General features: G+C 40.6%; 1 protein-coding gene across 1 annotated transcript in view; it reads right to left on the reverse strand.

Moving 5' to 3' along the window:
- Window positions 1–27,254, reverse strand: part of USP43 (ubiquitin specific peptidase 43) — a 119,151-nt gene that overhangs the window by 12,485 nt on the left and 79,412 nt on the right. Inside the window, exons 7-9 of the mRNA XM_088133489.1 lie at window positions 23,129–23,291; window positions 18,220–18,331; window positions 2,056–2,159 (exon numbers count right to left, since the gene is read on the reverse strand). Of these exons, the coding sequence (XP_087989615.1) occupies window positions 2,056–2,159; window positions 18,220–18,331; window positions 23,129–23,291 (379 nt within the window). The remainder of the gene's footprint in view (window positions 1–2,055; window positions 2,160–18,219; window positions 18,332–23,128; window positions 23,292–27,254) is intronic.

A 27,254-nucleotide genomic window follows, 5' to 3' on the forward strand; every position in this document is an offset into this window, starting at 1 on the left:
GCAACCATTTGGGTTCAGAGTGTGCAGAAGCACTCCCACAGTATCTATCAGGAATTCCTTAAAGAAGGTGTGTCTCTCTTAGGGCAGCCACATAATCCCAACAAAATACACATCTGATTTAAAGAGGTGCCAAGAATTGCTACGTGTGCATCAATACACGCTTCAAATTACTTATTCCCCTTTCCCCACACAGCTCTAGTTTACAACATTCTAGCATATCTAGCAAATCAATCAATCAATCAGTCCGTCAGTCAGGCAGATCACCCAACTCTAAATGTTCCAGTTTAGCATGTACAAAAATTTAGATAGCATCACCTGGAAGGACCATATTTGTGTATGAGAAAGGAAGGGTATGGATTCCGGGAAAGGGATTAATACAGATGTATTTTACAAGACTTTATTACAGAGATTCACTAATGAAATTACTTTTGTAAACAGAGGAGACTTAGCACAGAGAAGTTGCCACTGTGGAAAAAAATGCAATCCTTTGCCAAAGTTTTGGGCCAACGATGATTGAGGAACCTGCAACTTGTGATACATTAAATGGAGATTGAATTATGTCCATAAAAAGCATGGAGACTGGAGTTCACACTTCGCAGGCAAGGGTGTCACTGAGCCACAAGAGCAAATCCTAGGAAAAAACTGGTATAGAAAGCCAAAGAGATGGCAAATAAATAAAGGGCAAATATTCCCAACAGAGGGGACAGCTCAGCAAAGGCTGGAAGTCATGTACTGAACCAGTCCAGACAGGATGAGAAGAGAAATGCCCCATCCTAACTGATGACATCCAAGAAGTTTTGAGAAAAAGAGATCTTGGGGCTGGCTCAGTCAGGCTGGGCTACTTCAGCATTTCAGCTTGGGGCACTGAGGCAGAACAACACAATTACCCAGCTCTTCTGCTGCTGGGACTACCTGGAAGCGAGGGATCGAGAGGGAGCAGAACTGCTTCTCACAGCCTGCTGGAGCCTCTGCGCTTCCTTCTCTTTCAGCCTCATTGCAGAAGTAAGAGCAGAGGTAGGCAACCTGCAGACTCCACTTATTTTGCATCCTCCAGAGCCCACTGTGATCATGCTGCCAAACTCAGCATAAAATTCCAATTCCCCCCCCCCCTTCAAAGAAGAAAAAAGGTGATCAAGCCTGATTCATTTATACACATAAATTGGGGAGAAAAAAGAGGAAAACACCCATTTCGGCCCATCGGAAACACCCCAGAAATAAAATGCCCTCACCAGCCTGTGTAATCATGATGTTATCACAGCACTCCCTTCTAACTCTTGCTGCCAATAACAATAACAGTACTACTGCAGGTTCCCTGTCTTTGAGCAGTCAAGAATTTGCACAATTATTCTCACACCAGAGCCTGTGCCTGTTTGGGGCCTGGAAGCAGGGTGGGCAAAGAAAATCCTACATTGAACAAGACATTATATTTCTTCATTTGGTATTGGATTCTATATACAGTAAACTAGAAAGAGGAAAAGAAGAAGCACCTGCCATCATCTCAGCAAGAATGTAGCTCGGCAGAGGGAGAGTAATTGAGTAGATCTGGAGGGTTAACTGCAATACATTAGGAAAGAGCACATCCTGGTAGAAAGGGAAATTTGGGTGCTTCCTTACAACTACAGAATCCTTTGCTCCCTTAATCTTGCCAAAACTCGGCTTGAATACCTTTTTGTATATACTACAGTCTATGTATTCTAGCTGAACTGGTGAAAGGTAGAATTGTAACATCTCACCTTGTGCATTATTTTTATGATTTATTTGGATGGAGTATTTAGGTTATACAAACTGTTATCTACTCGAGAAGACAACACAGTTTAAAAATGAACACAATGTAGTAATTATTTATAAACAAAATGTCTTCCCCGTAATGCAGAGGATTCTTTTTGATGCTTAGGCAGGAAGAGAAGGAACAGCAGTTGGATAAAGGTAGGAAAGGCACAGCTCAGTGAACAGAATGCTTTCTGTCAACAAGAGAATGTAGCTATGAATCTCATTCCTGCTCTTTGATTATAGGCTCCTTTCAGTCATTAATTTCTAGCACTTTTCCTTTCTTACCTGTCCACAGCTGGGTGATACAGTGGCCACCTGTCCTGAGGAGAGAGATAGCTGCACAGTGAAGAACCTCCAACGACTCGCGCCTGGAACAGGCTCCCAGTACCCTGGAAAGAAAAATTGAGCAGGAAAAGTAAATGAGACACAAAAATGCCATGTCCCTTTCTCCCTACAGAAGGCATTTCTCAAAGTAGGAACTTAGGTCACGGTCAAGAAGAAAGAGGGCTGTAGCATTTGAAGAAAGTTCTGGGGTTAACCTTGTGCTAAGCATCTTTTAATGGGCAAATCAAAATTTCTCCAAGAGATACTTAATGACTACTTTACTATGATGTAGTTAACACAGTCTGTTTCTCTATAAAAACATCTCTGACTAAATACAATGTTCATCTATTCCAAGCTAGAAATATCTAAGTTTATAGCTAATTCCCAACAATGTAGACAGCCACCAAACTTTCATTACAGATTACATTATGCCAAAATACATTGAAGAAAATTTTTGAAAAGTAGTGAACTGTGGTTTGAGCATATGAAGCTCTTACACTGATTTAAACCATGAGTTAAACTATTAATGCAATGAGCCAAAATCCAACTTTTCTGCTTGGCAGCAGCCCTCTTAGACTTTAAGCAAATTATCCAAGATTTTGTTTTCCTGGATAAGTCATGTTGTGAAAAATTGCTGAAGGGACACCCTTGAGTCATGCCTGTATCTAAAGACCTTTAAGAACCACACAATGTTTTTCTTACATAGAAGCAATTCCCACTTAGCACCCAAAGTGTACAGAGCATGCAACTGATCTAGAGTAAAGCAAAAACAAGACAGATACAGGCTTGGCCCTTAGTCCAATGATGTCTATCAACACTGTTTTAATTCCTCCTAGATCAATTCCTTTCGATGCAGGAGGATATTGTTGAGCAGCAGCCAAATATATTTCTGCATTGGGCTGACTCACTGACATTGAGGAGTTCTCTGCAAAAACGAGACCCTCCCTTAAAGCCCCTTTTTTGCCCCACATATAATAATTAGCTAGAAGATACTAAAGCTAAGAGCTGCAACATAAAAGCAAGATCGACACCAGATCTCTGTGGACAAGACCCTCCTGAACACAAAATGTAATCAGTGGTCCATGAACATTATTTTAAATCATTTGTCTGTTCATACAATTAAGATACATAGATTTATTTATTTATTTATTTATAGAACTTATATGGCCACCTAGCTCATATAATGATCCTAGGCGGCTCACAACAATCAACAAAAACAGAGATAAAAACAAAATCACCCTTAAAGATACTTTAAGAATAGTGAAAGACTGAAACCTTTGCCACATTTTAGTGCATGCTTATAAGAGGCGCACTAATTTTCTCTATTTCTATACAGATATAGAAGCTGATCATCATTGTCCATGGATTATTTTAAAACAAAGAGGGTGAGCCTGATAATAACATAAATTACATGTTCAAGTTGGCAGATGGATCCAGAGTAACACCACAATCCCACTTGGCTCTGGTTCCATCAGAAAAATTGTTTTACAATTCATCCCCTTTTCCCCAGTGCAGTTGCAATTTCCCCATTGTCATACAAATGGACTAATTTACTCAGCCTTCTCTTCCCATAATGCTGTTTTGTCATTAAAACCCACACCTGATTAGCCAATACATTCTGGATTTCATCATGCTTTGTGTCCAGCTCGCTCATATTCTTGACAGAACAGTAATGAAGTCTGATGGAAAGACAAATATGAATCCATTACCCTAACACCATTCAGATTATAATCCACTATTCCCAGACAGACTGCAGGAAGACTGCTAAATTCCAACACACACCCCCCACACACACACAATTTAGGATATGAGTAGAGGTTAACTAATAACCTGCATTTTCCAGCTCCTAGCCATCTCACAATCATTCTATCTGAGATAGCTGGTTGTCACTTCAGGGACTAATTAAATTCACACTCTAGTTGGGGCTAAAGATGAAATGGTACCACCCAGTTTAATATATTTTAATTAAGCACATTTCTATGCACAGGATGTTATCTTGAACAACAGAATGATATTGGAACGGATATCCTCTGCCCCTGGATGGAGGTAATTTCAGTGAGACAGGCAAAAAATGAAGGATACTACAGTTAATAGATGAATGTCTCATCCCTCACTCAGAAAAAATAGGTTGAATATGTGGAGATCACTTAAGTGAGCATCTAGCCTTCACCATTACATAGCTAAGTAGATCCTGAGGAAAACGCCTCTGATATGAACAACTGAAGTCTTGGCAGAAACCTCTGGAGCCCAAAAGCAACATAGCATGGCCCCTGTGGGCCTGGTAATGATCCTGCCTCATACTGTCCTGAAGCTTTATCACTAGGGAGCCTTCTGAGGGGAAAGAATCTGTTCAGGAGACTGGAAATGTCAAGGAAGATTCAATTGCAAACAATGCCACCAAAGACGAACAGGAAGATAGGAGTCTCTTCCAGACTCTTCTTGAATTAATGAACTGAAATCCTTAGCATCAGCATCATGGACTCTTACAAGCAGGAAACTACTATGAATTGCATACAGTTGCCAAAGGTCCTCTGATGAACAGCAAATTTTTAGTATCAGGGGACCCAAGTATGTGGGTATTTACTGAAAAAACAGATGTTCTATTTCCTCAGTGAGAACAGAGCAAGTCCACATTAAGAGCTACAAGTTTTCCAGTTCATTTCCTTTACATGACTTTGCAGGTAAGCACAGGAGGCTGAGCATTCCCCAACAAGAGCTAGAAATTCTCTGCTTGGGGATTAGTAAGAACCTCTTCTTGAAACTGTGTGTGGGGTATATGTGTGTTAATGCACATTCCTCAGACTAAAGGAATAATACTGAAGTACCTGTTCAGAATACAGATGGTGCAAAATAGCCTTCCTCAACTCCAGCTATTTTGGGTTGGGAATTCTAGGAATTGTAGTCCCAATAATGGGGAGTTCCAGACTAGGGAATGCTAATATAGACTTGCAACTGTCAGTCTTGGTTATAGTAAATCCAACTAAACACTTGTATTAAGTGTTTAACTTTTAAAAAACACAAATAATCAAAATTTCTTGCTAAGAAAAGATTAATTTCCAGAATCTCTTTATTTTATACAAATTGGAGTCTGAATAGTTAAGTTGCACATATTTTCTCTTTTTGATCCTGAGGAGAAGCAAGCTACCATGCAAGGCATGTAAATTCAGCCCCTGCTCACCAGAAATCCAGCTTGCCACCCCACATTTAATTCTGCTTAAGAAATTTAATAATACATTGTTGGCATATTACTCTCTCCACTATAAGGCTAAAAATCTCAGGCTGACATTTTCAGGAGGTTCTTTTCCCCTTATTTTTATTTCAGGATTACAGATTGTCCCTGCTTTTAGACATTCTTAAACAGCCCCCTCTTTTATTTTCTTTCCACATCCCAGTTGGAGTATCAGAGAAGTCTATCCAAGCTCACTTGCCACTTGCTTACTCTGGGCTTTTCTACCTTTATGCCAAGGCCTCAAAGTAGCCAGGCATACCCATTTGCCTCCAAATGACCAGCTGGTCCTGCTAGCTAGGCTTCGATAATTATCCCTGGATAGCAATGAAAGCAGCAGAGGGCCACAGAGTTAATTAAACACTCCCATGTTTTAATTAAACCCAATTTAATGAAATCCGTTCTTTAGAACCACACATCCAGAAAAATCTGTGCTAAGCTACAAGGGGGCTTGTTAAGCATCTTATGTAGATGGTCTCTTTTAGTGGGAATCTAAGAGTAAGGGATGAGGGAAAACACAGGGGATATCCAGTACTATTCCTACCAGAAGGAGGCTACCTAAGTGACTAAATCAGTTCTACTCTGTAGAATTCTAAGAACACACAGACTTAACAAATGCTGTGCAGGACCAGACTAGGGGTCTCTGTCCTCCAAGCTCCTGCTTGTAACACTGGCCAGAGAGATGCTTCTTGCAAGACCCAAAGCAGGACTTGACTGGAGTAGTCCACTTTCATTATCTTCTATAGCAACAAGATTTAATGGCATGCTGCTTCTAAAATGCTAAGTTTCCATAAAGTTATTACAACTAGTAGCCCCTGATATCTTCCAGTGATTTATCTAGATCCCTTTAAAGCCATCTATAGGAGTAACCATCACTATACGTTATAAAAGCACATTCAGCTAATTAGGTTTGTACTGTATGAAAAAATACTTCCTTTCTCTGTTCTCAATCTACTATCAGACATTTGCTGGTCAACTCAGCGAGAAGTTAACATAGGCCTTGTTGTAGTTACTACCTGATTAATATATGATGTGAACACAACTGTCAGCCTTTAATGTCAGACCACCAACTAACATAATCTGGCCTTAAAGGGAGCTTTTAAGATTCCAAAATGCTCTGGGAGAGGGTTTTTCTGTTTTTCCCCACAACAACCTTGTATGGTAGATTGGGCTGAGAGAGAAGGACTATTCCAAAGTTACCTAGTGAACTTCCATGGCTGGGGCTGAAGATGAACTTGAACCTGGTCCTTTCTAGTATCATAAGATCCTAGAGCTTAATCAACACACCTTGTTGACTTTGTCCCACTGAATCTCTCCATTCCTCACATTGCCTTAGACTTTCAGCTGGTGTGTTCTCTTTTAAAAGCAAGAAACCTGGCATTTGAGTTTCCCTATTTTTACTTTGAAATTACAGGCATAGCAAACTCCATGCATTTGCATTACCCAGCTTCAGAATTAACCCATTTTCTGGGGGTATATAATACACTGAGCCACAAACTAACAAAGAGAGGCTGGCTTTGCATAACATACTGAGTCCCCCCCCAACACACACACACACACACACAAAACAAAAACAACTAAGCAAGATTAAAACTAACCAAGTTTAGAATGTTGAGGTCATGTAGAGCCACTAGCTTGTTAACTGGCATTAAGCTAACAGAATATATGATCTATTTCTAAGGCATCAAAATGAACATATGAATGAGACCATCCACACTGGCGATGTAATGATAGATTGTTTGCATTTTACTAAAATAAGTAAAGGGGTAACTCAGTACCTCCTTATAAGCAACTAAAAAGCTGGGCTAGCTTAGAAGCAAAGGGAGAGAGAGAAAAAAGGGAAAGGAAATAGTAACTACAAAAGAAATATTGATCACCATTATGGCAATCATGGTATAATTAACCAGAGAGGAGGAATTTAGGGGATGCACCTGTTTAAAGAGAAACAAATTATACTCTATCCTACCTATTCATTCATTCCATGCTATTGTTAAAGTATGTATAATACATGTTATCCAGATTATAAAATATGTGAATGATATATGTATATGTATATGTAAATATATATGGATTACATACAGTGGGGCAAAAAAGTATTTAGTCAGCCACCAATTGTGCAAGTTCTCCCACTTAAAAAGATGAGAGAGGCCTGTAATTTTCATCATAGGTATACCTCAAGTATGAGAGACAAAATGGGGAAAAAAATCCATAAAATCACATTGTCTGATTTTTAAAGAATTTATTTGCAAATCATGGTGGAAAATAAGTATTTGGTCACCTACAAACAAGCAAGATGTCTGGCTCTCACAGACCTGTAACTACTTCTTTAAGAGGCTCCTCTGTCCCCCACTCATTACCTGTAGTAATGGCACCTGTTTGACCTTGTTATCAGTATAAAAGACACCTGTCCACAACCTCAGTCACACTCCAAACTCTACTATGGCCAAGACCAAAGAGCTGTCGAAGGACACCAGAAACAAAATTGTAGACCTGCACCAGGCTGGGAAGACTGAATCTGCAATAGGCAAGCAGCTTGGTGTGAAGAAATCAACTGTGGGAGCAATAATTAGAAAATGGAAGACATATAAGACCACTGATAATCTCCCTCGATCTGGGGCTCCACACAAGATCTCACCCTGTGGGGTCAAAATGATCACAAGAACGGTGAGCAAAAATCCCAGAACCACGTGGGGGGACCTAGTGAATGACCTGTAGAGAGCTGGGACCAAAGTAACAAAGGCTACCATCAGTAACACACTATGCTGCCAGGGACTCAAATCCTGCAGTGCCAGACGTGTCCCCCTGCTTAAGCCAGTACATGTCCGGGCCCGTCTGAAGTTTGCTAGAGAGCATTTGGATGATCCAGAAGAGGATTGGGAGAATGTCATATAGTCAGATGAAACCAAAGTAGAACGTTTTGGTCTAAACTCAACTCGTCATGTTTGGAGGAGAGAGAATGCTGAGTTGCATCCAAAGAACACCATACCTACTGTGAAGCATGGGGGTGGAAACATCATGCTTTGGGGCTGTTTTTCTGCAAAGGGACCAGGACGACTGATCCGTGTAAAGGAAAGAATGAATGGGGCCACGTATCGTGAGATTTTGAGTGAACACCTCCTTCCATCAGCAAGGGCATTGAAGGTGAAACGTGGCTGGGTCTTTCAGCATGACAATGATCCCAAACACACCGCCCGGGCAACGAAGGAGTGGCTTCGTAAGAAGCATTTCAAGGTCCTGGAGTGGCCTAGCCAGTTTCCAGATCTCAACCCCATGGAAAACCTTTGGAGGGAGTTGAAAGTCTGTGTTGCCCAGAGACAGCCCCAAAACATCACTGCTCTAGAGGAGATCTGCATGGAGGAATGGGCCAAAATACCAGCAACAGTGTGTGAAAACCTTGTGAAGACTTACAGAAAATGTTTGACCTCTGTCATTGCCAACAAAGGATATATAACAAAGTATTGAGATGAACTTTTGATATTGACCAAATACTTATTTTCCACCACGATTTGCAAATAAATTCTTTAAAAATCAGACAATGTGATTTTCTGGATTTTTTCCCCCATTTTGTCTCTCATAGTTGAGGTATACCTATGATGAAAATTACAGGCCTCTCTCATCTTTTTAAGTGGGAGAACTTGCACAATTGGTGGCTGACTACATACTTTTTTGCCCCACTGTATAAGTATTATGTATATTATATACTACATAATCCATTATATAATCTATAATGTTGTTTTTGCCTAGAGTTATTTTCCAGTCAAATAACATTTTAATTGTTCATTTATCAACTGGTCCTCTGAGTAAATGAAAGACAGACTATAACAATTTCCTCCCCTCATGCATATCCCATTACAGCACTATCAGAAAAATAATGATTAAAGGAGGTGCTAACATCTGTAAGAACTTTCTATTTATCATTCTGGGATGCTAATGGCAGGCAGCAAAATTTTAAAGTGTATTTATCCAAATAAACCTGTTTCCCACACAAACCGGAGTCCCTCGTGCCATTCCAAATGAATCTGGGATGTAATTTTCCCTTAGGATCTTTCAGACTTTTCATCTATCATTATAAGCTTATCACCTAATTCAACCTATCTACATCAGGACAATTAAAACCATTTTCACCTCATTGGCTCCCAATGATTCATCCCAAAGGGATGTTCCTGCCCGCTCCCCCCCCCACCCCCATGTCCAGCTGAAAGCTGTTCTGTCACCATCTCTTCAGGAAGCTTTAGCTGTTGGGGTCCCTTCCCAAGCAGCACAGCTTCTCCTCCTATGTCTACACTGTTCCCCTCTACAGTAGCATCTCCCATGTGCTTTAGATTCCCTTTGCTTTGCCTGCCTAGCACCAGTCGGTACCTTGTAAATCTTGGCGTTCAATTTTCTATCTCGCAACCTACATTTGGCTTCAGAGGGTACATGATAATATTTCTGTGTCATGCTGCCGACATCCACTACCATGACTGATTCCTTCCCAACACTATTGACCAGACTATTTAGATGACGTGTGACAAGAATCAAAGGAGGCTGAGGCAGGGTATTCTCAGAACGGGACAAAGGTTAAGCCTGAAGAACCCACAGAGGATAAGAAGGGCTGTAAGCAGTTGCTTAGCCAAAGCCAGAGAGTGATCAAGATCCAGGGCAATGGTCAGCAGAAGGGAGCAGGAGCTCAGGCAGTGTCTTTCCCCTAGAGGCTGAGGAGTAAGGGCTGTAATTAAGGCTTTATAGGGCCTGGTGAACAGGGGGTGGCCTTCCAGGTTTGCCAACAACACTATGCAAAATGCCCCGGTAATCTCACGGCACCAATGAAAGCTGTCAGATTTGGAGGGAGGGTTCACATGACCAAGAATTAGATCAGCTAAAGAATGAGTGGCTGCATTTGCACCAGGTGGGTTATTTTTGAGGCTTGCAAAAGGACCAGACCCATTGTACTTAAGGATGTCAGGTACTGAAGTCTAACTTCAGAGAGCCCCAATTCAACACACCCACATACCATACCACCGTCCCTATTTTCCTTTGATTGATGGCAACCAGTATGAAGCCTCTTTCTTTTTAATTCTGTTCCTAGAGTTAATAAGGACAAACAGCTTGATTAAACAAGAGAGCATGCAGCATCAGTGAAATAAGAAAACCAGACAGCTAGTGTGATGTAGTGGTTAAAGGGTGGGACTAGGAGTAGGGAGAGCCAAGTTCTAGTGCACCTTCAGCCAAGAGAGCTCACTTGATGTCAGCCCTACAAGGTAGACCAGACCAGAAAATCAACTCCCCAGGAAGACTAGAACTATACTTTATTGAGTTAGGCTATAATAACAAATCTTGCAATGGTAGTTGTGTTTTTCTTCCCCTCCGTCTTAGGCCCAGTGAGTCAGGGAAGAGTCATCCTGAGTCTCTTCTTACTACTGTCTCTGTTCCCAAGACTTAAGGAATGCTTCTGTCCCTTTTGTTTACACAATGGTTTCTCAATACAGTGGTACCTCAGGTCACGAACTTAATTCGTTCCGCGACTCTGGTCGCGACCCGAATTGGTCGCGACCCGAATCGAATTTTCCCATAAGATTCAATGTAAATACGGTTAATCCGTTCTGACCGCTCCGAATTTGGTCGCCAACCGATTTTGGTCGCGACCCGAATCAAATTTTCCCATAAGGTTCAATGTAAATACGGTTAATCCGTTCTGAACCATATGTACTTTTTTTTTAAACCACAAAAATATGAAAAAGTACAGTACGAAGAGAGAGAACGCTAACCTTGCTCGAGGCGACTTCTGGCATGGAGGACAGGAAGGCAGGTGGGGAGGTGGTTATTGTTTGGAGGGAGAGTCCCCCTCCCTACAGGAAGCCACGACCATGTGTCACAGCAGGGAAAATGGCCGCGGATCCTGTTTGTCACCTGATGTGGAGTTCACGAATGGAAGCAAAATTTTGCGAACTGTGCTGTTCGTGACCTGAATTGTTCATGAACGGAAGCGTTCGTGACCCGAGGTACCACTGTATTTGCATTAAGGCCACCTCCCTGGCTCTCTACACTGGTAACTATGGACCATATCTTTCCTCTCAGCCCAAGAGCAAGTGTGGTGCAGTAGTAAGTGTGTCATTTGAAAATTATTTAAATGTGGCTAAGAGGTTTATTCTTTATGTAAAGAAAATAATATAGACAGCCAGGGATATGTAGTGATTCGGGTGTAGGATTAGGAGCTGGGAGACCCAGGTTCAAGTTCACAGAAGGTCACTGGGTGACTTGGGTTCTGACTCTCTCTCTTAGCCCAACTTACCTCACAGGATTGTTGTTGTGGGGAAAAATAGAAGGGAGCACTATGTACATTGCCTTGAACTCCTATAGAAAAAAGGTGGGATATAGATCTAATAATAAGAATAAAACCAATTCAAATACTAGCCTGTTCTTGAGCCCAACTTCTACAGTGCATCTGAGCTTAATTTTCTTTACATTTCAAGATGACCTCTGACAGAAGGGGCTATATAATCAGTTGGGGCCTTCCTGTTCCCTTCCTGGTGGTTTGAATGAAGTTCTGCCATCGAGTAGCTCATTTCAGAACTGGAAATATGAAGTCAACTTATTCAGGTTTCCTGGGCTGCCCTTATTACCCAGCCTGCAGGGAGAAAGAAATTCTGGCACTCAAAAACCTCTTTTGCGGAACGTGGTCCTGCTAAGTGGCTCTACCTTAGTATTTCATCTCCAGCAGCTATGGGGCAGCTCCCTTGTGGCTTGCCACTTCCTATGAGTTGTTTGCCATATTAGCTGATGCCAATGCTGCCACTGCAGAAACACCCAGTTGTTCTTACAAGCCACATGGAGAATGGCAAATAAAAATATTGGAAGCTGTCACTTAATCCATCTTATTCAGCATGGCCTACAAAACTACTATGAACAGTTTTCTAGAGTTTGAGTTGGAATCTTTCCTGATTCCCCACCTGAAGATGCTAAAGACCTTGCCTGGTCTTATTTTATTTATTTGTTAGATTTAAATGCAGCCTTTCCTCTAGTAGTTACAGGTGCATCCACTCCTGCAATTTTTCTGTGCAAAAACAATCCTGTGTGGTAGCTGGACTGACAGCAAAAGTGACTGGCCCAAAGACACCTAGTGATCTTTCATGGCTGAAGGTAATGTGAATCTCCTTGGTTCTTGTTCAACAACTTCACCACTATGTGATGAACAACTTATTTTTGTATGTAGCCATTCCTTCAAATCTTATGGAGTATCCCAAATGCACCCACCCAGGCACATAACAGGCTCTTCCAAATTATCTATGCTTGGCAGAGTGGAGAACAGCTCTGTGCAAAAAGTGGCTTACTATGCCCCAATCCAATCCTCTCCCCACCACAAACCCTGTAGATCTGAAGCAGTGCACTGAGTTCTGCACATACCAGACTAACCATACACAGCAACAGCCAGTTGGTATGATTTCAAGCAACAGCCTTTGAATCTATCTAAGCAAGAATCTTGGGGTTGGGGGGAATAAATGGAGTCAGTTCATTTTTACTCTAAGTCGGTAAGACTGATCAAATGAAAAAAAACATGTTGGAATAGAAATTGCACGACGCACCAATATGCTAATGACAGATTTTAATACCGCCCCTGGAATCAAGGAAAATACACTGGTCTCCATGCATTGATTGACTTAAGCAGCAGCGTTATTTTCTTCCAAACAGTTCGTGATGGGCTACTGGTTACTGAACCTGACAGGTCAACTGGAAATGCCGCAGTGTGATATCTCCAGAGTTCTTTGTTAACTTCTCAGATTTATTGATGAAGAGGGAACAAAAGACATCACGTACTGTCCATTTTTATTTATAAAGCAGACCTGAAGTTACTGAACTTTCAAAAGTCTTAAAGGGAAAATGGTATTCCAGAAATCCCTCTCTCTGTATTAAAAAAAATGTCCATAATGCCCTGTCTCCTTACTCTGAAGTACATCACATCAGGGCTATTTTTGGAGCCCATATGCAGAACTTGGCCTTATATGCAAAATATATGAAATAATACAGCTGTCTTTGAGCATGTGCAAAGTACTTTTTATTCATCTCTGAGCAACCCCAGACGACCCACGGCTTCTGAGATTACCACAAAGAAATAGGACAACCGGTGATCTCATTATAGGAATGAACTCCTAAATTTATTATTATGTCTCTAAACTTGCTACAAAAACTGTGGATGTTGCATTTTCCTGGGTCCAGAAGGCCTACTGAGAACAAAAATCATGGCATTCTATTTTCTGCAACAGCCACATATGATGCAATGCCTGGTGGCTTCGTTGGGAGCGCAGTGAAATTCTGCATCCGGTATGCCAACTGGAGGCCAACACCGTAAATGTAATTCGCATGAACTGAATGTGGCCCCTACACGTTTCCCACCACCTAGAGTGGTCATAATGGGCTTTTGGGGTCAATACGGCAAGAAAAACCTATTGGTCTTTTGGTGTCACTCCAGTCTGTACCAGGTAGTTTAGCCATGAAAATACAAATAAAACAAGAACAGCAATATAATGTATCTTCTTTCAGGTAAAGCCCATATCCCACAGATTGCAAAGGAACCATATCCAGTTATCCATGCAGCATATCCTCTGTAAGTCCTATCAGGAAAACAAGATAAGTAAGTACACCCCGCCCTGTGCAAATTCAGGGTCAGTTTAACCCCCAATGATTGCACTTCATTGTCCTTCTGCCTTTGAAATGAACAACTACCATTCTCTCCTATGAGAAAAACAGCACTGTACTCAGCGATACACTCTAATGCATATGTGTCAAACTCAAGGCCCGCGGGCCACATCCGGCCCAGCGTGTAATTATATCCAGCCCACGAGATCATTTTATATATTATTGTTATTAATGGCCCGGCGATATGAAGCGCTGGTAACACAATAAACTACAGATCCCATAATGCAGCACTTCAGCTGCCTCGCCGAACGCTTCCGGCGTTAATCAAGTCTAACTTATGATGCTGCAAGTTATTGTGAAGCTAGCCCTCACGATGCCGAAGAGAAAAGTTGATTCTGAAAACAGAGCCTTTAAAAACCGATGGGAGGCTGAGTATATGTTTACTGACATTGCCGGTAAACCCGTGTGTCTCATTTGTGGAGCTAATGTGGCTGTAATTAAAGAATTTAATCTAAGACGGCACTATGAGACAAAACATCAGGATAACCTGAAAGACCTGAATGCAGAGCAGAAGATACAGAAAGCAGAAGAGTTAAAGAAGAATCTGACACTTCAGCAGACGTTTTTTACCCGTGCAAAATCACAAAGTGAAGCTGATGTGAAAGCAAGTTTTATCGTGGCAGAGGAGATCGCCAAATCAGCCAGGCCATTTACCGAGGGAGAATTTCTGAAGAGCTGCATGATCAAGGTGTTTGATGTCTTATGTCCAGACAAAAAGCAGATGCTGGCAAATGTAAGCCTGAGTACAAATACGATTGCTGATCGAGTTTGTGAGATGGCCACTGATTTAAGAACACAGTTGAGTGAAAGAAGCAAAGATTTTATTGCATACTCTCTTGCTGTGGATGAAAGTACTGACATGACTGATACTACACAGCTGGCCATCTTCATCCGTGGAGTGGACTCCAATTTGCACGTTACAGAGGAAATAATGGACATTAAATTGATGCACGGGACAATGACTGGAAAAGACATTTTTGAAAATGTATGTCAAAGTATAACTGACATGAAACTGCCCTGGGACAAACTTATTGCACTTACAACTGATGGAGCACCATCTATGTGTGGTGAAAAAAGTGGACTAGTGGAAAGGATGCGAGTAAAGATGCAGGAGGAGAACTGTACTGGTGAGTTAACGGCATATCACTGCATCATACACCAGGAAGCACTATGTGGCAAAGTCCTGAAGATGGACAATGTAATGAGCACTGTAACACACAAACCGTAAACTTTATCCAAGCTAAAGGTTTAAATCACCGGCAATTTCAGTCCTTTATGTGGGAGATAGATTCAGAGTTTGCTGACATTCCTTATCATACAGAGATGCGTTGGCTAAGTCGGGGAAAAGTTCTCAACAGAGTTTTTGAGCTCAGCAACGAAATCTGTCAGTTCATGGACAGTAAAGGAAAAGACTCCACTAATTTTAGGGATGAAAAGTGGAAATGCGAGTTGGCATTTCTGGTTGACATAACAGCTCATCTCAACGCCTTAAACCTCCAGCTCCAGGGACGTGACCGCATGATCACTGACATGTATGACGCAATGAAGGCATTTCAAGTGAAGCTGCTTTTATGGGAGACACAAATGCACCAGTGCAACTTGCCCCACTTTCCCTGTTGCCAAGTAATGTTGAACCAAGTCGGCACAACGGTGTTCCCAAATACGCACTTTGCTGATAAACTGAGCACACTGTGCACTGATTTCGCACGGCGCTTTGGTGACTTTGAAGAACAAAAAAAGAATTTTGAGTTGCTTCGCAACCCATTTGCCGTCGATGTGGAAACCGCACCTGTGCAGATTCAGATGGAGCTGATTGAGCTGCAGTGTAATGGTACACTGAAGGCAAAGTACGACACTGCATGGCCCGCACAGTTTATTCACTCCATTCCCGCAGAAATGCCCCAGCTCCATCTACATGCGGCTCGAACCTTGTGCATGTTTGGTAGCACATATCTGTGTGAGAAGCTCTTCTCAGTGATGAAGACTAACAAAACAGCACACAGGAGTCGTCTCACTGATGAGCACCTGCAGTCCATCCTGAGAATCTCCACAACACAGAACCTCACACCAAATATAAACGAACTTGTTGCCAAAAAAAGATGCCAGGCGTCCAGCTCTGATAAAATGACATAAGAGCAAAGACAACTGAATGATTTGATTTGTTATTGCTGAAAAGCACAAATTTTATTTATATTTCCAGGTTTTGTTATGCAGCATGTTCATATTTTGAATTTGTATAATTTTAACAGGATATATTTTTATGGAGAGCAAAATCTTTTGGGATATTTAAAATTTAAGTTTATTTTTTATATAAAATGACATAAGAGTAAAGAAATTTGAATGTTTGTTCTTTTAACGTTTACTTTATTTCTAACTTGTACAATTTAGACAGGATATATTTTGGAGAGCAAAATATCATAAGTTATTTAAGGTTTGAGTTGATTTATTCCGGAATAATATTCCTGTCTGTTTTTATTCATATTTATGTTAAAAAAAGTTAAGTTTTAAAAGTTTAAAAGTTTTAAAAGTTTAGTTTTAGTGTGTTCAATAAATGTTTATCCTGTTCGGCCCGCGACCTAAAGTGTGTTTTGGATTTTGGCCCCCTGTGCAATTGAGTTTGACACCCCTGCTCTAATGTGTCAAACCCTGCCCACCAGAACTATTCACTGCTTTGACTTCCACACTGGAAGAGGAGCTTTGGAATTGTAAGAACACAAGTGGAGCCCCTGTCTGAAATTTACAGGTAGTCCTCGCTCAGCGATCACAATTGGGACCAGCGACTCAGTCACTAAGCACCAGAGTTGCTAAGTGGAAAATCACATGATCGCAGCATGCTTATGACCTTACTTCCCCTTCAGTCATTAAGTGAATTGCCATGACTGTTAAGCAAAACATTATGTGACTGCAACTTACGATTTTTCTCCTGTCTTCTCTATTAACTCTGCTTGTTGCAAACCGGTTGTGAAGCACCCAAATGGCAATCATATGACTGCAGGATGCCTTGATGGTTGTAAATGCTTTTTTTTTTTTTACACCATCATAACTTTGAATGGTTGCTAAACGAGGCAGTCAATAAGCAAGGACTACCTGTACTAAAGCAGCTGTGTGGATCCCTGCAGGTTGCAAAGCATCTCTTTCAAGTCAAAGCTGAAACGTTGCATGCCCCTATGACCCACAAACACAAGCCCAGGAGTCTCTGCAGTATACATTTCCCCATCTATAAGGCCACTTCACTAGCATATTAGAAAGATATCATTTCCTATCAAACATTCAGTGTGAACATGGAAGGGAAATAAAAGTCTATTTATAATTATATACCCCTTGAGAATATTTGTTCAACTAAATACATGCAACTGGAAGTTATTATTCCTGATTTTTTTTTTAATTCCCAAAAATTCCATTTGGAAGAACAGAAGGGATTAATGGGCTCAAAAGAAGGGGCTTTCTCCACTGAGAGGCTAAAGGGCAATAATCACGTAGAAGAAATAGAACCAGCGAGGATCTAAAAGTGACTATCCTGAATCTGGATTTGATCATCAATCTTCATTTTGCACAGGAAATTAATTTTAGGTCTCTTGTGACAAATGATTATGACTTAATAAGCTGTAATTTAATTAAAACTCTATGCACTTAGAACAACTCTGGAAGGCTAGAGACATGAAGGAAAAATATAAATATAACATTTCAAATGAATCATTTGTCCCTAAGTGAATTCAGAAATAGATCACAAGTTTGCAAGTTATAAAAGTAATAGAAACAGTTCCTCCCTGTCCAACCCTTCCCTCCCTTCCCTTTCCTTTTCTCTATGGCTTCTTCTATATCAGATTACAGTTCATAAAGTCCTGAAAGCAGGTCTTGCATCCTAACATCTAGTAAAGCACATATAGTGGTGCCGCTATGGCATGATAACTACTCTTTTCATTGTAGTTTCCAAGAATGAACGTGGGCCATTACTTAGGATAGGGGAGGGCAAAATGAGACCTTTAGCTACGAGTCTTTGGTGATTCTACTCGGAAAACCAACGGCATGGATTCTAGTCATTTTGAGGCAATAAGCCTACATAAACTGTAAAACTGAAAAGTCTTTGCTCTGGCTCAGGAGTTCTTATAAAGGAATGAGGAGTCCTCTCCTACCTATGAACTCACTGACATATTTATTTGTTGGTGCTCTCTTCTACAGTAAATTGTTACAATCATAATTTGACTGAGATACTAGGACAGACTTACCTGCACTTGGGCCTCTCTTCTCATCAGGTAGCGCATTTTGCCTAGGATACATTGCTGCAGCTGTTCCCATGACATGGCTCTATCTTCCCGCATCAGTAGTGGAGGGCCAAACCTGAAAAAAAACATTAATTATCCATGATAAGAGGCTGCACTTATTTTAGAGACATCTGCAAGAAAGCAAAGCTTTAGGTACCTCCATTCATCTAAGAACACAAATGATGTTGATGCTTCACTCATTCACTGAAAGAAGTATCAACATGGCAAACTGCTGAAATTGGTATACGGAAAGGATAAGACCAAAATTACAAGAAAAACAAGGTGGTTTTTTCCCCCCCTCTACAGACAACTGTATCATTAAACTACTCATATACCAGCTTGGAAACTGAAATTTTGTTCTTATGTAACCCAGAACATACTGATGATTAAAACATTTGTTTTTCAAAACATGAAGTTCAAAGTACATCTCAAAATATTTAAGTTACTGTTAGACCACCCACAAAGCTAAAAATTTGCTATGGGCAAAAGGCAAGACAAACACCTAAAAATATAAAAAAGGGGATATTTTTGCACACCACAACCATAATAAGATGCATTAATTGGACCTTGCAATGTGGGCCATCTTCTTGCGTAGAGCAAATCCCACAAGATATTGTTTCTTCAAATCTGCATTTAGAAATAAAGACACTGCCACAAATTTAAGTGCTTATGCTTTCAGGTTACAGATTCTCTTTACTCACAAAATTGTAAGATTCTTAACAAATTATACCTCTTTCATCTCTTGCTTTTTGGGCAGGATGGAGGGGATAATTCATACCTTTGGTTTAAGGATATGTTTTCAATAGTCTCTTTTTTCAAGTAATTTTATTAAAGATTATAATCACAATAGTAAAAACTAATACAAACTAACAGAAAAAATAGAACAAAAGGTGCAAAGGGGAAAAAAGTAAGATGTAAAGAATAGAAACAAAAAGGAAAAGGAAGAAAAGGAAGAATATAGTAAAGAAAAAGAAAAGAAACATATAAAGAAATGACTTCCAACCTTCATCACAAGTATAAACAATTTTAGTAACTTTTCACCTCCTCTTAAATTACAACAAATAATCTCTTCTTCCCATATTCCATCTGTTATTTTCAATAGTCTTGGGTCATTCATACATGAAAATGTCACTAATTTCTACCCAGCAATTTTAAAATGTCCCACATTTCTATGTGTAATCTACATGCCACGATAACTTTAGTGAAATTTGGTTTCATTATCTACATTAATTCTGTAATAATTACTACTATACCACCTAGCATTCCTCTACTACTTTCGAGAAAGATCTCCTCAACAGATCTTAATAAATGTTTTTGTGTGTGTGTGTGTTTCATTAGCAATACCAATCCTTTCTTTAAAAAAACAAGTACAGTGGTACCTCTACTTACGAACGCCCCTACTTACGAAATTTTCGAGATACGACCAGCTCCGGCCCCAAAAATTTACCTCTACTTACGAACTTGCCTCTACTTACGAACCGGATCCGTGGCCATTTTCCCTGCTGCCACACGGTTGCGGCTTCCTGTGGGTGAGATCGCAGTAGCAAGGAGACGTTCGGTGAGGCTTGTGGTGTGTTTTGTGGCGTTTGGAAGGTTTTTGTGGCATTTGGAAGGTTTTTGAGGTTTAAAAATAAAATGCATTTGTTTCAGAACTGTTTAGCCGTATTTACATTGAACCTTATGGGGGAAATTTACCTCAACTTGAGACCAACTCGAGTTGCAACCAGAGTCATGGAACGGATTAAGTTCGTAACTAGAGGTACCACTGTATAACAGTTTGGGGAAATATATGTAAATAAGTAGAGTTAAGGGTGTCATTATAAAACTATGCACTATGTATAGCTAAGGCTACCATAACTGGGCTGCAAAAATCCAATAACAACCCATCAGGAGCAAAGAGCTAGGCTTTTCTGGGTCTCTGTATTGCCACCTAGTGGTCATTTGGATTTCTGCACCCTAGATATGGTAGCCCCACATATAGCATGATTTGGAGGACTTCACCCTCTGAGAATGTCATTTCCTTCATATTTTGATGTTTCCAAAGAAATGTATAGGTATGAAGAACCTTTCAATTTTGAGGTATACAAATGGGTACAACTAGAGATAACTTGGATATCTTGATGGATCCCTTTTGATTTAAATATATTACCTAGAAATCTTACTTTGAGTTAGTATCTGATCAGAAATTCCCTTTAATTTATTCTAAATGGATATGATATAAAAACAGTAGGAAAAAACGAGTAGGCAGGAGGCAAGGAATTTCAAAAATTTAGCTTAGAGGCAGGATTGCTTATAGACTATGAACATTGCCCAAGTGGAAAACTAAATCATATTTTTTCATTTCAAAATCAAGACGATAATTATTTTTAGGGAAAGCCTGGCTTAACTAGCCCATCTGTAGCAAACATTTGGAGCAGGCAAGATTTGCATTGTGAGAATGGATTTTCTTTGGCCTAAAGAAAATCACATTTAGTTGGATCAATTTCTCTTGATTCTATAATTAACAGCAAATGTAACCCAACTCCATGTACCAATTCCAGGATTAGAAAATAGTATGTATTTTGGTTTTGTTCTTTCTTTCTTTTCCGTGCCAAGTCTACTTTACTTTTTTGTTCTGAAAACATTTCCTCTCCTTTTAGAGAGAGATAAACATGTTTTGCCTTGCTGGTTGGGAGCGTACACTTCCAGCTTTTGATTTGAAGCCCTGCCTCTGAAAAGGGCTTCAGGTTCAGTTGGCAGCTGGGCCTTGAAGACTGTGCTGGTAACAGCACAACTCTCGGTCACACTGACAGACTGAAACTCTTCAGGTTTCTTCTTCTGTCTGCTTGTGCAAGTCACAATACCTCACGCAGATTAAAAGAAAATTAAGGACAAACTAAAGAAGCCAGGAAAACGGTCTTCTTTCACAAAAAGAATACTCCCTGCACTAGAGTCCCAAACTCACACATACTATTGCAATATGGCAGAAATGCCCAGAGAGCTTTAATTACTGAATTATATCAACATCTAATTGATAAATAAACAAATGAACGATAGATAGACAGCAGATCTGCTGCTTTCTCCCCATGGTAGTAGCGAACTTCTAATTTTCTGGTACTGGCTATCACTATAAAACTATGAATTTTCTTTCTGTTCTATATCCTGGGCTGCACTAACCTCTTTGACTGGAAAAGTAGAATAGAAAGGACCAGATGTTGAAAAAGGTCTTCATACCCATGGAAAAGGATGGGGAAGATAGGCTGGGCCTGCCTGCATAATATGGAAATATTGCTAGATAAATTGTCAACCATAAAGCTCAGCACACCACAAGCTGTTTCCCTGCCGATGATAGTTTATTAGCCACTGCAAGTATGCAGAGACTTACTTAATGACATTTGGGATGTGCAGAGTGAATTCATTATCCGCCTACAGCGCTTTTGCATTCTATCACTCTCTCATGAGCAACTCGTAACCATGCTACTGAGTGCAGCTCCCCATTTTCAGCAAGGGAAAAGACTTGCATTTGAAAGGCGGGGGGAACACACATATTCAGAACATAGTCCAGACCGTAGTGTTGGCTCAGGTTTCCTGAGGCTGTTGCTCCAGGCCAGCTGCATAGCCCAGATTTAGCAGAAATAACAACACTACTGTTCTAACTCAATTGCCTCAAGTGAAGACTATTAACTTAGGCTACACTTGCTTTATCAGACCTTAACGTTAACATTACAAAATCCAGATGTTGTGCCAAATAACACAAAGGAAACTATGCTTAACAAGCCCAGCTGCTGCTTATCTGGCTGCTAATCAGCAACCCTGCGGATCTGGGATCCTGAAGGAAGGAAGTAGCTACCTTTCAGCATGAAGTTCCTTCCCTCTGCTGCAGACTATTCCAGTATGTTCAGTGCACTTCTCTGTCAGCTTTGGGGACAAGAAGGACCTGGTTTTTCTCCTACAGAATAACCACCACACCAGTGAAAGGGTTCATAAGAAGCATTTTCACAAATGCTACAAATGACTGCATAAGAAGTGCCAATCCTTGATTATGTGTCTTCACGTTGCTGTCAATTCTTAGCAAAAACATTGATAAGATTTTCTCCAGGATAATATGTCCACAACCAGGCTCTTCAGGTCTTCCACCAAGGCACCCACAGACTCCCTGTCTATCCTTGTTGGTGTCATCCTCTATTTCTTTGTTCTTCCACCTTTCCCAGCATTACAGATTTCTGAAAAGAGCAGGATCTTCACATAATGTGTCCAAAATATGATAATATGAGACTTGTCATTTATGCCTTAAGTGAGAACTCTGATAAATCCATTAGTTTGTTTTCTTGGCTATTCATAGTATACTCAGGGGTCTTCTCCAATACCAAAGTTCAAAAGTGTCAATATTCTTTCTATTCTGCTTCTTCAAAGTTCAACTTTTGCTTTCATAGAATTTCACAGGGAAACCATCACCTGTACAATTCAGATTTTTGTAGGTATAAACACATCACAGCATCTGAATATCTTTTCCAAGACCTTCACTGGACTCAGAACCTAAGGAAAGTCAAGTCTGCTGGATGGAATACCTCCAAGGAATACCAGCAACGTAGACTAGACTGGGAAGTAAAAAATAACCTATTACGGAAAACATCAATGACAACCCATTTCCATATTGCTGCCTTGAAAACTCTAGGGACATGTCCATGACATCATCAGGAATCAAGCTTATGTTGAAGAAGTTGCCTTTTTAATAAATGGGTGGAGGAATATAGTACAGCTTTTCACCTAGGACCTGCATGCAAAGTCCATCTGATTCCTTTCCCATGAGCTCCTGATTACAGAAGAACAGATCAAGTGCCTGTTTCTGAAATACACTGTTGTAGAAAGAGCCCTCCTATCTACAAGGGCTTACCTCACAGCCTGCTGCCCTGTCCCGGCTACATTACAGACAAGGAGCAGGATTCTGCCACTTCCACCATGGTGCAGGAACTCTGATGAAATGGCCCCATTACGAACCAAACGCTGCCCTTCTGGCTCAGCAGAATTGGGAGAAGATGGGAGACTCTGTGGACAACCTGAAAAAGTGGAAAAATATTTACACATGCTCCAAACCTGGCTTAAATACGACTATGAAACTTCCAAAGAAATATAGGTCAACATCACAAAAACTGGCTGTACCAGATAGGCCAATTTATTAATATGGATAAATCAGATCAAGAGACCTTTCCCCCATGTTAAAATCTATTGCTTGTCACCTCTATTCATTGCTTTGTTTTCATAGAAAATGTTATATCCATTTTTCTGATGGAGTAGGGGAAAAAAGTGAAAATGGGATCTGGAAATAGACCAGCCAATTAGTTTGTACCTGAGCTTGGAATATGAACATTACTGCAAAGATCATTCCAATTCTGAATAAGAGGATCAGTCTGAGAAGTCCGATTATACTCAGAGGTGTGAAGTTTAGCATAATATCTTAATCCCCAATTAATGATGATTTGGCATATTGTAGTCTCACCTTGTCTGCACTATCTTCTGCACTGCTTCGGGACTTGATAAAAACCTGGCTGAACTAAGGCAGAGGATTTGAGATCTAGGTATCCAAAATGACAAAGTCAAAGTCTCCCATCCCTTTTATAGCACAATTGCTCCTCTTCTCTGGACTGTCCCTAGATATATCTTTAACATCTTATATACTCCACAGAGGAGACTATTTATGTTGGCCCAAACTGGGACACCACCTATTAGGGAAACAGTTGGTAGATATATAAGCCTCCCATATGAAAGCTGAACTTGTTTTACATTGATTCTATCAGTCTCTGGAACTTCCCACAGAAAAGCCAGGCATCAACCAATCAAACATTTATACAATACAAAATGTATTTCCCTAAAACAAATGTTTGTCTAAATGATCCTAACTGATCCTTTTCACCAGGGTGACTCTAACAACCAACATCCTTAGGAAACTAAGTAATACCCTAGAACTCACTATTCCTGATCACTAGATCTAAGCTCTCTGGCCTAGCCAGCCTGATCTGTACCCCAGTTTTCAGGCTGATCTCTCCCTCTGCACAGATTTAGGCTGCATAATTCATTAATGTCACCTGGCGATAGGACTGTCCCAAAGGCAGGATTTGTTGTGAAATTCCATCTCCCAGATCTGCACACACTGTCACCTCTCATGTTTTTCAATTAAGGCCTCTTGTTTAGCCCAGAGAGACAATAAATCACTGCCAGACTGTGTCTTCAGATTCATCCTTGTTTTGCATTTACAAGCTAATTCTTTTAAAGAAATGCAGCCATCTGGACAGACGCTTTGCCAGTCCCACAGTTCAGCTTAATGCCTTTCAACCTTCTCTCTTCTTCCTGAAGTTGCCCTTGTCAAAGGTTCAGCTGTGCAGAATCCTAACCCAACCACACATCTAAGAATTCAGAGCTGTAGAAATTCTTAAATGGGATAATTCTAATGGCAATTTCTAAGTGTTAAATGTCTTTTCTGGACTGTAATATTCAATGTGAAGCCTGCATGTTTGAATGTTCCCTACAATTCTCTCTCCCACACACATTCAGGAAAGTCTCATACAGTGAAAAACAATTAAATCATTCTCCCTACATGATTATTTTTATAATGGAGAGTCCTAACATTCCCTCCCCCAGGGCCTGATGGGATCTGCAACGTCAGAGGCTACTTTGAACACAGAGAGTTCAATTGACCACATCACCAACATAAGTGATCAATAAGCAAGACACAGCAGATGAAAAGCACAGCCTGCTAAGCTGAGTGCACGGCTTCCAGAGAGTCCCCCTTTTTTGAGAGGTGGAAAGTCCAACAGGTTAGCAGAATGCTTAGTCTTGGCTCAAGGCCCTTTTCCTTAGATAGATGGACCTCTCACGAATATGTATCTAGATGACACAGTCTTCTTAAACCATTGAAAAATTTGAACAAAAAGTTCCAGTTACTGCTATGAGAGAGTCAGAAAGTAATCTATTTAACAGCCCATAGGTGGGAAAGAGGAGTCAGTAGGAGGAACAAAATGGGTAGAAAAAACACAGTAATAACAACAGATGAAATAGTGCATGCATTTGGAAGATAAGCACCAGAGAGATTTGACAAGACAATATTGGGCCAAACATCTTAGGGGTGCATTTGTGGTGGGTTGGGAATGGGTGGAAAATGACGTCTGTTCCCACATTCAAGAAATGGTAGATGGCCTATTCTGATGATAGGGCAAGCAGAAAGTGAGCATCTGGCTAAAGCCAACCTTATCAAAATATTTTCCTTATGCTCCAACTCATTCTAGTGCAATTTAAAAGCAAAGCATCCTTTTATGCTGAAAACATATTGCCTCTTACAGTCCATTCCACCTCCTTCTTCCTTTAGAAATAACCTGTACCCTCTGGAGTGGTTATTGCATTTTTGCTTCAAAGGAAACCTGTACTGATTTCTTTTGTATGCCTAGGTTTCATTTTAAGAGGCACAGCAGATAGAAAATCTGAAGTTTAAATTCTCTTTGTAACTCCTCTATCCCTTATAGGCTCCACCCTGACAACATCTTTCCACCAATTGAGGATTGATAACAAAACCTGACTTACGCTCCTGGCATTTGCAAACTGAAAAACCAATTTATCTTGATTCAAGCCTGACCCTTTGAAGCAAAAATGGCGTGGCTGCCTGCCAGGTCCAGGAAGACTAAAAATAACCTCTTGCATTAGTCACAAAACAGGAACAGATTCCCTTTTTGCCACACAAAAATCAATCACAAAATACTACCAGTAAGATCCTAGTTTAGAGCAATCATATCAAGTATCTCCACAAAAGCAACATGAAAAAAGGTACCCATAAGCCACAATGAAACAGTGGCAGCAGCATCTCACATGTATTATTTCAGTGATCTCTTGGGCATTATCCATCACATATATCTGTCTGAGATTACACACAGATTTTGGAAGAACTGTTAACCTTCCTGTAACTAGCATACTTCAAATGGTTATCTAGGAATTCATAAATATTGGTTTTCTAATTGTGCAGAGCTATTCAAAATCTGCTAGAACTAACAGAACTTCTTGGCGGGTGTTCCTCCCTCTGTGTAGCAAGTGTGCCTAGACCCAGCTCCAAATGAATCCCTCTAGCTCCTGAGACCAGCACAACAGATACCAAGATGAACATTGTCATCCAGCATTAAACAGTACCCTGTTTAATGCTGGATGACAATGTTCATCTTGGTATCTGTTGGCAGGCTGGATGAATTCACAGCTGATCATTCAAAACATTTCCATTTCAGTAAAGTTACAAGTTTGTCATTGCAGTGTGATTCACACTCATAGGTAAGGGGTTTTTTGGTTTGGTTTGGTTTTTGGTGCCTCAGAGTCAGTTTTTGACTTCCGGTGACTACCTGAACTAGTCTTTGCAGTTTTCTTGGTACAGTTTTTCAGAAGTGGTTTGCCCTTGCCTTCTCCCTAGGGCTGGGAGAGAGTGACTGGCCCAATGTCACCCAGCTGACTTTGTGCCTAAGACAGGACTAGAACTCACGGTCTCCCGGTTTCTAGCCTGATGCCTTTATCCACTACAACAAACCGCTCTCTCTAGGTAAGTACTGTGGCTGACATTATCCAGAGAAGGATCTGGTGCTCATAATGTGGCCAAAGACAAGACTATTCCAAAGCTGAAATCCCTTTGAGAGCTGAGATCCAAGTTGAAGGCCTGGCCTCAAGTAACTACTCTGCGTCATTCTTCTATGGGGATCCTGCATAGAAAAGCTACAGATGTGGCTCTTATTCATGCCAAGTAACCATAGATCCAGAGAAAGCTAGTTCTTAATAAAATTGATGACTGCAACTATCATTTGGAAATGATGTGGAAGGCTTCCAAAAACCTAGGCAAACCTCATCTATTCTAGCTATAAGGAAGCCCAGGATCAAATCCTCCCAGCTATGAAGCATGTGAGGTCTGGGTGATAAACTGCCAATGAAGAATAGATAGCAAGTTTGGATGTTTCAGGGATAATCTCAATGAATCAGACACAATACAGCAAACCACATTA

This window comes from Python bivittatus, unplaced genomic scaffold (genome assembly GCF_059951505.1).
Source record: "Python bivittatus isolate LINGU-HERP-01145 unplaced genomic scaffold, Pbiv_v1 ctg000080_np1212, whole genome shotgun sequence".
Classification (NCBI taxonomy): domain Eukaryota; kingdom Metazoa; phylum Chordata; class Lepidosauria; order Squamata; family Pythonidae; genus Python; species Python bivittatus.